The 12,857-nt window shown below is 37.1% G+C and overlaps 1 protein-coding gene across 9 annotated transcripts in view; it reads left to right on the top strand.

Moving 5' to 3' along the window:
- TLK2 (tousled like kinase 2) overlaps nt 1-12,857 on the top strand; it is a 104,972-nt gene that overhangs the window by 2,921 nt on the left and 89,194 nt on the right. Inside the window, exons 2-3 of one of the 9 annotated variants that reach the window (XM_082373818.1) lie at nt 3,685-3,781; nt 4,226-4,269. The exons of the other annotated variants lie outside the window; for them this stretch is intronic. Coding sequence (XP_082229944.1) covers nt 3,694-3,781; nt 4,226-4,269 — 132 coding nt within the window. The 5' untranslated portion in view covers nt 3,685-3,693. The remainder of the gene's footprint in view (nt 1-3,684; nt 3,782-4,225; nt 4,270-12,857) is intronic. 9 annotated transcript variants of the gene reach the window in all.

Raw genomic sequence — 12,857 nt, 5'->3', positions numbered from 1 at the left:
TTCAGCAGATTCCTCCTGGTTGTACCCCCAGACTGCTTTTTCTCTCCTTCTGTTTTTCCTTCTTGTTCATTCTTTATTTTGTTCCAGGAGCATAAAATAAGATCAGGCCTCATTAATGAGCGGGTGTTAAGTTAAGCAGTGTTATGGCTTCCTATGCATTCTTATATACCTGCTACCTCACCCCTCTACTCTCATAGGATGGCTTTAGTACAAAATGTAAAACAGATTTATGATTTTAATACAATATATGAAATATATTTGTGATGTTTTATTTAAAATCTTCACCAATCCAAGATGTTGCTTCCTTGGGCTTGAGACTCGAGAATTTTTGATCTTTGACTTCATGTGATACATTCCTTCCTGTGCTTTTCAAGAAATCTTATTTCTCATGGTGACTTAGATCTTAGTCTCATGCTTTGGTCAGTAGCTTCTTAATTTTTATTTATTTATTTATTTAGGCTGTGTTGGGTCTTTGTTGCTGCACGCGGGCTTTCTCTAGTTGCCGCAAGCGAGGGTAACTCTTCATCGTGGTGCGCGGGCTTCGCATTGCAGTGGCTTCTCTTGTTGCAGAGCACGGGCTCTAGGCGTGCGGGCTGCAGTAGTTATGGCACTTGGGTTCAGTAGTTGTGGCTCGTGGGCTCTAGAGAGCAAACTCAGTAGTTGTGGCGCATGGGCTTAGTTGCTCCGTGGCATGTGGGATCTTCCCGAACCAGGGCTCGAACCCATGTCCCCTGCATTAGCAAGCGGGTTCTTAACCACTGTGCCACCAGGGAAGCCCCAGTAGCTTCTTAAAGGAGGAGGTGTTTGTCAGGGTTTAGTTGGAAAAACTGGCTGCTTTGAGGAGTCTCATAATTTTGGTGAGCTGGAATAGCCTGATAGTTTTTGTTCATTCAACAGCCAATGAGGACCTGCTGCATACTAGGCATTGTGCAGGGTGTTAGGGATGACGCCTCAGTACAGTGCTTCCAGGCCCCCCCGCAGTGTGGAGAGGGCAAGCGCTATAGACAGAGCTGATGCTGTGATGAGAGCTGTATTAGAGCTGTGGTGAGGTGCTACGGGAACACAGGATTTGTCACACATTTTGTAATTCTTGGTTTCTTGGCTTCTTTAATTAAGTAACTGACTTTTGTGGCACTTTGGAGCAGCTATACTCCTGACTGTTACTGTATATTAAAGTTACGTGTGTAAATGTAAATTCTCTGATCTAGGTGAAGTAGCTTCAACTGTAAGTGAGCAGTATATTTGAGTATTAAATTGATTTCTGATTCAATTGATTACCTAATAATAACCTTTGTTGTGTCTTTTAACTGGGGAATTCAGCAAAAGGCTCCTATCCAAATCTGTCTGTTCATATGGTCACCTACTGAGTAAAAGTGAGTTTGTATTCAAATTGTATACGGTTTAAACTCATTGGGCTTCCTTGTTAGGATGCTTTTCTTTCCTTCTGTTTTTAGGTTCATGGTAGCTGTATCCAAGCATACTTTCCATGGGGTAGAGCGTAAGTTATGGGAATGAGTAACATTGTGAATTTTGCTGCCCAGGCCCGACCTAAAATCATGTAACTAAGGTGTCAGAAAACTTTATCTGTTTAATAGGAAGTTCTCCCTTTGATACATAGAAAGAAGTTCCTTTATATCCAAAAGCTTTTATGCCATTAATTGTATGTTATTTTTGAAGTTTCCAATCATGGTAAGTATATTGATTAAAATAAATTTGTTATTCATGGACTAGCAGGAGAGTATTTTTACCCATAGCAAAGAAACTTGGGAAGAAAAAAAAAAAAAAGGCAAGTAAATTATCCTGTGTTTTGTGGAGTTAGGAAGAGGAAAAAGAAAATCTCCATTTTGCAGGACTTTTGCCTGCAAGACATTGTATCTCTCAGACCACTGATTTGAAACAGGAGTGGGGAGGTGGCCACAGTACTGGGAGAAAAGGTGCTTTTGGATAAACTCCTCCTTCTAGCTTGAAATTCCTCATTATGGGTCATAATTTCTCAATGAGGATGTCACTGTGTTGATGACAGCTTTCATTTTTGCAGAGATCATGAGCACTTTCAGCCCTTGCTCCAAATGGGAGAGCAGAGTGACTTTCCTGTGATAGTGCCATCTAGCGGGACTGGTGCAGCCTCATGGGCTGTCTCTTGAGTTTCTGCTAACTATTCATAACATTTTCAGTACTTTTTGATGTCCATAGAAGGAAGAAAGTCAGTGCCACTGTGGATTCTTTCCTAGTGGACAGGGTGTTTTAAGTAGCTGCAGTCTTTGAACTTCCTGGTTATTGTAGATATTCTGTCATGTTGCCTTGAGTGTTTTGTACCTGCAAATTGGATATACATCACAAAACTTAGGCTAAAAGAAAATGGCCAAGCCACCGCATTTATCACTTTCAGTATTTAAGTTGCTCTTTACTTATATTTAGGTTATTGGCAAATTAAAAATTTTCCTGTACATTGCATTTATATGCATTAATTTTATATAATTTTATGTATAATATTTAACTTATAATGATTGGTAAAACAAAGGCATTTGTTTTGCGCTTTGGGATGCACCATGTGGTTTTGTTTAAGAGATTGATGCTTTCTGTCATCAGTGAGTTGATAATAGAGGAAGGTAACCTGATGTGCACTAAGCTATAGCTGACTTTCCTCTAGTCTAGCTGCCACTTTTTAGGAGGACCTGTAGCCATACTCTTAGCATTTTTGAGGTGATAGATTAATTGGATTATGAACCTACTTCTTCATTTCTTGTTGACTTGACATGTGAGCTATCCTTCTTTAAGTTCTCTTCCTTTAAGTGCTAGATAATCCACTTCCAGTAATGTGAAATTGACTGCACCTTGTATTCATATGTTTTCAATGAGGACTTAATGCAGTTTATATTCCCTACTCTCTCCCCTTTTGACAACTTAAATACAGGTAGTCTTGTCTCTGTGATTCTGGAGACTGTAAAGTAGGTGGATTTCCACCCTTACATGCACTGTTAACTGTACTTAGTTGAATTTTAATGCTAAGATAGTAACAAATACTCTTACAGTACTTTCTGTGTGCCAGATACTGTCCTGAGTACAATAAAAGCAATAAGTGAATTTAGATCTTTCATAACAGGGATACTAGTCTTAATAAACATTCCTTCTCTTTTTATAAGACATACTAACTAATGCCCACTGCATTGCTCCCACCAGTTGATTTATAGACTTACCAAGGGTCACTTTATGACAACTTGCACTTGTATTGTAATTATATAGTTCAATACAAAATTGTGTTAACCATTGACATATGATTGTAAAATGAAAGAATTGTCGATTCGGTGAAAACTAAGTTAATTGCCTTGGAAGGACTGAATATAAAATGAGTCAATAAGGAGATAAGTATAAAAATTTATAAAAAAAAATTTTTTTTAATCTGGAAGAATTCTTCATTTAGATCCTTGGCAAGTATCTTTAAAGTTCTTGCTTCACTTTTAAAGAAATTGAAACTGGAAATTGTAGATGATGCATTATGGGTGTGGTTTGTGTAAGACAGTGTGAAACTATAGTCAGTGGATCTATAACTCAAAAGGCCTATATCAAAAGCTTGGCAACAGAATAAACATTTATATGTTTTAAGTTCAAAGAAAACGTTTAAGGTGTTATTTTTTAGGATTCCCCACTATCACTTATTTCTTTGATTAATGTCATTGGTTTCAGTTGTATTGAATGAAATGGATTATGCAGTGTGTTGATGGTATTGACAAGAAGAGCAAAATGAGAAGCCATGAAAAGTGGGACTATCTCTTTTGGCACAGTAAGAACCTTCACTTTATAGAGCTTGAAGCAAGGTCATGTAATTATAGGTAGTACCACATAGTAGATTATTGATGTCTTCTTAAAGAAAAATGATCTCTTTTCCTATCTTTTATAAATTTGTGAGTCTGATATGTGAACATTTTAAATGATCACATTTGATTCCTGAAAAGACCTTTAACCAGCCAATACCTTTCTCCTGTCATTTAGTGAATTGCATCAATTAGAAGGTGTCAGTTATCAATATCTAGTGTTAGCTATTTCACATACCAGTGCCAGTAATTTTAAACAGTGTGTTTAGGTGTTTATATTTAGTACATAGTTAGATGGTCAGTAAGCATAAGTGTTGAAAAATAGTTTATGTTTATACCGGTTAGTTTTAAGGAACTGTTGATAAATTTATTATTATGTTTGCTTTTATGTTACCTTCTCCTTTTCATTACAGATCTTCCTCGACTTACAGTGGGGTTATGTCTTGGTAAACTCATTGTAAGTTGAAAATATCAGAAGTTGAAAATGCATTTAACATACCTAACCTACCGAACACGGTAACGTAGCCTAGCCTACCTTAAACGTGCTCAGAACACTTACATTAACCTACTATTGGGCAAAATCATCTAACACAAAGTGTATTTTATAATAAAGTATTGAATATCTCATGTCATTTATTGAATACCATACTGAAAGCGAAGAGCAGAATGATTGTCTAGGTACAGAATGGTTGTAAGTGTCTTGGTTCTTTTACCCTCGTGACTGCGTGGCTCACTGGGAGCTGTGCTGATGCCGCCGCCCAGCGTCATGAGAGAGTGTTGTGTCACGTATTACTAGCCTGGGAAAAGATCACAATTCAAAATGTGGAGTATGGTTTTAACTGAATGTATATCATTTTTGCACCATCATAAGGTTGAAAAATCATTAAGTGGAACAATTATAAGTCGGGGACCATCTGTACTTTAGTATTTATTTAATTCTACCCTCATTTCACATGTAGTCAAGTATCAACTCATTTCTCTTCTTTCTCTAGTATTTGTCTGCCCCACTGCTACTGCCTTAATCCAGACCTTCCTCATTCATAACTGTAATAGCTAGTTTCTCCTAATCCCATTCATCTTTTTGTAAACTGCCACCAGTTATATTTCTAAAAATACCAATATTATTGTTTTACTCCCTTGCTTTAAAGGCTCCACATTGTCTACTGGATAGAGTTAAAACTCCCTAGCCAAACTTTTTAACTTCATGGATCGTTGTCTACTCCCCCACTGCTGGGCGCTGCTGCCTCAAACCATGACTGATCTTCTAACCTGTAATGTTAGTAAACAGGGTTATGCTGTCTCCTCTACCGTTCCTTTTTATTTGTCAAATGAACTTCCAGTTTACTTTTCAAAGCATAATCCGGATATCCCTTCTGTATAGCTTTTCCAGATAGCTGCACCATCTACTTGCATTATCTTATTAGCACCTGATAACCTACTTTTATTATAACACATTTGTTTTCCCCATTAGTCTCCTTGAGAACGTGGGTGATAACCTTTATTTCTGACTATTCAAGTGCTCAGCACATTGTATACACTGAATAAATCTTTGTTGAATTGGAAAAGAGTATTGAGAAGATGAAAATAGAGTTAATTGTCACCCATATAGGCATGTTTCTTCTTTTAATCTAGCTCCAAACTCTTGTCTAAGTTTGCATTTAAAGCAATGACATATATTTGGGCTTAAATCTTCCTTATGTTTCTTTTAAAATCTTTCTTATGCTTCTTTTACCTTCTTTTGAAATTTTTTTTTTATTTATTGAGTAATTATCTGCTATGAGAGACAAACATTCTCATACTGTTTTCCCCCCTGCCTTCAAATTTTTGTCAGTTATATTATTATTTATTTTTAATATTCCATTTTTCCACCTTCTAGTTTGAAAGTTATGCGCTCTTTTATTGGTTACCACAGAAATTACAATATGTATCCTTAATTTATCAAAGATTAATGTTAAATCAATACCTTTGCCCTCCTTTTTGTCAATATAAGGGCCTTGAACATTTAACTCCATTATTCCTCTCCCACCTCACATGCTATTGTTCTGTATTTAATTGTATATGTATATATATTTAACTAGTAGGCTTTTAGAGCAGTTTTGTATTTATAGAAAATTGATCAGTTAATACAGAGAGTTGTCATATACTACCATCCCATCCCTCCAGTTTCCCCTATTATTAACATGTTGCGTAAGTGTGGTAGACTTGTTACAATTGATAAACCGGTATTGATACATTATTATTAATGAAAGTCCATAGTTTAACATTAGAATTTACTCTTCGTGTTGTACAGTTCTATGGCTTTTGGTAAATGAAAAAAAGTCATGTATTCACCATTTGTATATATATTTTTAAGAGTCCACAGATTATTATTGCATCTGTTTTATAGTTACGTTTATTTTGCCTAACCTACATGTTCACCTATGTGTTTACCACTTTCTTTGTCATTCATTCCTTTTCACATCTCTGCCCTTCTCTCTGGAATATTTTTTCTTTTGCCTGAAATATATCCTTTGGAATTTCTCTAGTGTGGGTCTACCAGTGATTGTCTCTCCATTTTGTCTGCTTTAAAATGTCTGTTTTTGGTTTTATTCTTGAATGGTGGTATTTTTGCTAGTTTTAAAATTCTAAGTTGGTTGTTATTTTCTTTCAGTACATTGTTTACTATTGTCCACTGACTTCCATTATACTCTTTATTTTTAGTCTCATTGCCATTCTGTTGAAGGTAATCTCTCTTTTCTTTGCCCATTTTCGAGATTTTCTCTTTGTCTTTGATCTTGTGCACTATAATGTAGGGATGAGAGATATGTCTAGATGGGATTACTTTTTATCTTTATTATTTTCCTGAGCTTTATTTACATCTGAATATTTTTGGGGAAGCTGAGAATACACTTAAAAGAAATAGATTTTAGTTTTTAGAGCAGTTTTAGGCTCACAGCAAAATTGAGTGGAAGGTACAGAGATTTCCCAGATACCTCCTGGCCCTGCACATTTGTTATAACTGATGAACCTATATTGACATATTATCACCCAAAGTCCATAATGTACATTAGGGTTCACGCTTGGTGTTGTACATTCTATGGGTTTGGTCAAATGTATAATGATATATATTTGTTATACTATCATACAGAGTAGTTTTACTGCCCTAAAATCCTCTGTGCTCCAGCTATTCATCCCTCCCTCCCCTAACCCTAGGCAACTACTGATCTTTTTACCGTCTCCATAGTTTTGTCTTTTCTGGCATGTCATTGTAGTTGGAATCATACCATATGTAGCCTTTTCAGATTGGCTTCTTTTTTTTTTTTTTTTTTAATTAATTAATTAATTTATTTATTTTTGGCTGTGTTGGGTCTTCGCTTCTGTGCGAGGGCTTTCTCTAGTTGTGGCGAGCGGGGGCCACTCTTCATCGCGGTGCATGGGCCTCTCACTATCGCGGCCTCTCTCGTAGCGGAGCACAAGCTCCAGACGCGCAGGCTCAGTAGTTGTGGCTCACAGGCCCAGCTGCTCCGCGGCATGTGGGATCTTCCCAGACCAGGGCTCGAACCCGTGTCCCCTGCATTGGCAGGCAGACTCTCAACGACTGCACCACCAGGGAAGCCCAATATTTATTTATTTATTTGGCTGCACCAGGTCTTAGTTGCAGCACACAGGATCTTCATTGCCACACGCGGGATCTTCACTGCAGCATGCGGGATCTAGTTCCCTGACCAGGGATCGAACCTGGGCCCCCTGTGTTGGGCGCGTGAGTCTTAGCCACTGGACCACCAGGGAAGTCCCTGCTTCTTTTACTTAGTAATGCTCATTTAAGTTTTCTCTGTGTCTTTTCATGGGTTGTTACCTCTTTTTTAAAAATTTTTTTTTTTAAAGCACTGAATAGTATTTCATTGTCTGGATGTACCACAGTTTATTTATCTGTCCATTCATCTACTAAAGAATGTCTTGGTTTCTTCCAAGTTTTAGCAGTTATGAATAAAGCTGCTATAAACATCTGTATGCAGATTTTTATGAATGGTTGGATTATTTTGATTTATTCTGCTTGGAATTTATTGGATTTCTTAAATCTGTGGGTTGCTGGTTTTCATCAGTTCTAGAATATTCTCAGCCATTGTCTCTTCATATATTGCCTCTGCCTTCCACTCTGTCTTCTCTTTCTTGCACTCCATTTAAACATATGTTAGACCTTCTTACTGTATATTCTCTGCCTCTTACCCTATCTTCTGGATTGCTGGTCTTTATTTCCCAGGGCTGAATACTGAGTAGGTTGTTCTGAAATTTCCTTGCACTTTTGTATTTCTTCTGATACCTCCACTTCTTTATTTTCTCTTTAAATTTGTCTAATCTCCATATTTCTATCCATTGAGTTTTCATGAGGGCTGGTGTATTCCTAGGTGGCTGTTACCCTGAAAGGGTAGCCCCGTGCTCTTTGTTTAAAGTGTAGGGTAGATTTCCCAGAATCCCCTCATTGGGCAGGTCCTGGGCTTTGACTTTCTTCTTTCTCCACACACTCAGGCCTCAAAGTACAGCTAGCTCAGTTTCAAAGCTTTTTCTTTAGAATTAAACCAGCAAATGCCCTCAAATAGAAATACTATTTTTTGAGTGCTGATCTTACCTTTCTGAATTCTTGTCTTATGGATTTTGGTGCAGTAATACCTTATTTCTCTTTTTCGCAGTCAGTAATATAAAATTGGTTGACACTTAACAAAGTGTACATGAACTCTTGTGCCACAGTGGTTAGAGAATCAATCCATAACCATATCTAGTTTTCCTCCTTGTGATTTTTACTTTTCATCTGCTTCCTTTCTTCCTATATGTGGTCAGTATTGTCATTGCGCCTGGCTGTTAGTCATTTATGTTACTTCTTATTTTCTGTTTACTTTTAGTTAAAGATTAAATTGAAATGTTTCTTAAATTTTTTTTTTTTAAAGCAAGGAGAAGGAAAGCAAGTAAGGTATTATCAATGATTTTTTTTAACGTTTTCTGAATGCTTTTAAGGCTTTATTTTTTACTTTATTTATTTATTTATCTTTAAATTTATTTATTTATTTTTGGCTGCGCTGGGTCTTTGTTGCTGTGGGCTTTCTCTCGAGATGCCACAAGCAGGGGCTGGCTACTCTTCATTGTGGTGGGCTTTCTCTCGAGATGCCACAAGCAGGGGCTGGCTACTCTTCATTGTGGTGTGCGGGCTTCTCATTGCGGTGGCTTCTCTTGTTGCAGAGCAGGGCTCTAGGCATGTGGGTTTCAGTAGTTGTGGCACACGGGCTCAGTAGTTGTGGCTCGCAGGCTCTAGAGCGCAGGCTCAGTAGTTGTGGTACACGGGCTTAGTTGCTCCGCGGCATGTGGGATCTTCCCAGACCAGGGCTCGAACCCGTGTCCCCTGCATTAGCAGGCAGATTCTCAACCACTGCGCCACCAGGGAAGCCCCCTGGTTCAGTTTTTGATAATTTTAGAAACCTAATTGGTAATTTCCTGTGCAATTTGGAATACAGAGCTAAGAATGGAATTTCGTTATAGTCGTATCTTACTCTTTTAACTTGACCTCCCTCTCCCCCCTTTTAACTGCATATACTGCAAAGTGTACTGGAATAGGAATAATCTAGCTTTGATTTCTAGTACCTTCTAAGAAGTTAATTAACTATATGACTTGGAAGTCAGTTCAATTCTGGGTGGTTCCAGTTTAAGAAAATTATTTTTGATGATCTGCACCAAAAGAGGGAGCCATATTTGAGAAAGGGGAAAACAAAACTAAAAAACTCCATTTAGACATTAATACTATCAAAGAACGAGTAGTGGCGTTAAAATACAAAACCCTCAGGAACAAAGGCTAGAAAAAAATCTTGCCAAAATTCTTCATTATGTGTATATAGACTTCTGGGAATTTGGATTGCAAATACCAAAGGAACAAAAAAAGCACTTTGTTCTGCCCATTAAGTATACTCTGAGACAGTGGCAAGGAAAACAGAGGTGGAGCGTTTTTCTAAAAGTATTCTTTAAAAAAGGGTGATGTCTGTTTCCTAATTCTAACTAGATGAGGGAGATAAAGAGGTTGGTCATCAAACTTCACTATTTTTTTTTTAAATGAAGTATAGTTGATTTATGATGTTGTGTTAGTCTCTTGTGTACAGCAAAGTGATTCAGTTATATCTATCTATCTATCTATCTATCTATCTATCTATCTATCTATGTATATTCTTTTTCATATTCTTTTCCATCGTGGTTTGTTACAGGATATTGAATATAGTTGCCTGTGCTATACAATAAGACCTTCTTTATCCGTTCTATATATAATAGTTTGCATCTATTAATCCCAGACTCCCAGTCCAACTGTCCCCTGCCTCCCCTCCCCCTTGGCAACCACAGGTCTGTTCTCTATGTCTGTGAGTCTGTTTCTTTTTCGTAGGTAAGTTTATTTGTGCCATATTTTAGATTCCATATATAAGTGATATTATATGGTATTTGTCCTTGTCTGTCTGGCTTACCTCACTTAGTATGATAATCTCCATTTCTATCCATGTTTCTGCAACTGACATTATTTCATTCTTTTTTTATGGCTGAGTGATATTCCATTGTATATACGTACAACTTCTTTATCCATTCATCTGTTGATGGACACTTAGGTTGCTTCCATGTCTTGGCTGTTGTACATAGTGCTGCTATGAACATTAGATGCATGTATCGTTTTGAATTAGAATCTTCGTCTTTTCCGGATATATGCCCAGGAGTGGAATTGCAGGATCATATGGCAACTCTTTAGTTTTTTGAGGAACCTCCATACTGTTCTCCATAGTGGCTGCACCAATTTACATTCACACCAACAGTGTAGGAGGGTTCCCTTTTCTCCACACCCTCTCCAGCATTTGTTATTTGTAGGCTTTTTAATGATGGCCACTCTGACTGGTGTGAGTGGTACCTCATTGTAGTTTGGATTTGCATTTCTCTAATAGTTAGCGTTGTTGAGCATCTTTTCCATATGCCTGTTTGCCATCCGTATGTCTTTGGAAGAATGTCTGTTTAGGTCTTCTGCCCATTTTTTGATTGGGTTGTTTTTTTGTTATTGAGTTGTATGAGCTGTTTGTATATTTTGGCAATTAAGTCTTTGTCAGTTGCATCGTTTGCAAATATTTTCTCCCAGTCCATAGGTTTTCTTTAAGTTTTATTTATGGTTTCCTTTGCTGAACTTCACTCTTTTCAAAATTGTAGTAAATATACATGACATAAAATTTACTATTCTAAGCATTTTTGAGTGTACAGTGCATTCACTTTGTTGTACAACCATCACCACCGTCCCTCTCAAGAACTTTTTCATCTTGCAAAAATGAAACTGTACTCATTAAACAATAAATCCACATTTACGCCTCCCCTTAGTCCCTGGCAACCACCATTCTACTTTGTTTCCATGAATTTGACTACTCTAGAAATGTCATATAAGTGGACTCATACGGTGTTTGTCTTTTTGTGACTGGCTTATTTTACTTAGCATAATATTCTCAAGGTTCATCCACGTTGTAGCATGTGTCGGAATTTCCTTTCTTTTCAAGGCTGAATAATATTATATGTACCACATTTTATTTATCCATGTATCTGTCAGTGGTCACTTGGGTTGCTTCTGTGTTTTGGCTACTGTGAGTAATGCTGCTATGAACATGAGTGTACAGATATCTGTTCGAGTCCCTGCTTTCAGTTATTTTGGGTGTATATGCATAAGTGGAATGATTGGATTTTATTAAACTCACTCTTTTGTTGAAGCTTGACCTCCTCTAATCCCGTATCATTGACAAAGCGCAGTCAGAAAATGGTGATTGTTTTTCTTTAGTCCACATTTAGCAAAAGCCCTAGAAGTCTTGAAAATTTTGTTAGCATCTGCCCAACTAGTAATACTACTCAAATGGCAGTTATTTTTCCAAACGGTATTATTGGCCCAGGATGTTGACAAACTAAGTAACTTGGTGAGTTACATAGCGTTGTTGGAGCATCTTTTCACGTGCCTATTGGCCATCTGTATGTCTTCGGAGAAATGTCTATTTCAACGCCTTTTATTTTAACCAAAGCATAGTTTAGTTTTAAAATGGTAACAGTAAGTGGCTATCCAAATTTGCTATACTAGAATTTTATTTTAACCAGTACTACCTCAAGTATTAAGTCCTGTGAAGACTGTTAATGTTGCCTACATAAAGATAACAAGGTGATGGTATCTATTGTAATAGATGTGACCTGTGTGACTGATAACTTTGCTTTTATAAAGAGTATGTGACTTTTATCACATAGTCTGCTGCCAGGGTTCATGTTGATTTAATTTCTGTTTTGTCTGTCTCCAGAGGAATACTAAGGATTAATTGTGGAATTAAAATGTAATCTGAAGGACCAGCTAATCTCAGGAGATGGTGCCTCTAGTTCAGGATATATTCTGTTATATTAATTAACTTCAGCAGGCAGATTTAATGTTCAGATTTGACAGAAGCTACTAGCATCAAACCAAAACTAACTTGTCCAATCTCCATTATATAAACAATTGACTAGCTAGAATCAAGGCACAAAATATTCCATCAGCTTCTAATGAAAAGCTGTTTGACCTGCTGTGTGATAATCTGGATGAGATGAAGGAGAAGAACCATAATAGCTATATTGAAATTTTAATGCCCAAATTTTTCAGCAGTTGAGTTCTGCTAACTCTTATTGAGTCTGTACTATGTATAGGTGTTACAGAGGATTAAAAAAAAAATCAACCAGATGCACTGCATACTCTTGAGGCACTTATAATCAGGCAGGCATGGACCCATATATCTATGGCACACAGCTGATGGTGGATATGGAGATGTGAAGGTATTATGAACCTAAAAGAAGGGGGCACAAGTACATATGTAAATTTACTCCTCTCCATTAAAAACAATATGGAGATGTGAAGGTATTATGAGCCTAAAAGGAGAGAGCGTAGTAATTAATTTGCTCGGGGGTCAGTTTGTGGAAGGATGAGACTTTTTGTTTCACAGTAAGATCATTATAGCTAAACAACCTAAGAAAAATTCTGATAAAATATTATTATGAATAAGTCAC

Source organism: Balaenoptera borealis, assembly GCF_965194805.1.
Source record: "Balaenoptera borealis genome assembly, chromosome: 20".
Taxonomy (NCBI): Eukaryota; Metazoa; Chordata; class Mammalia; order Artiodactyla; family Balaenopteridae; genus Balaenoptera; species Balaenoptera borealis.
Note: the sequence above shows the minus strand (reverse complement) of the source record. Positions and strands in the feature narration are given on the sequence as shown.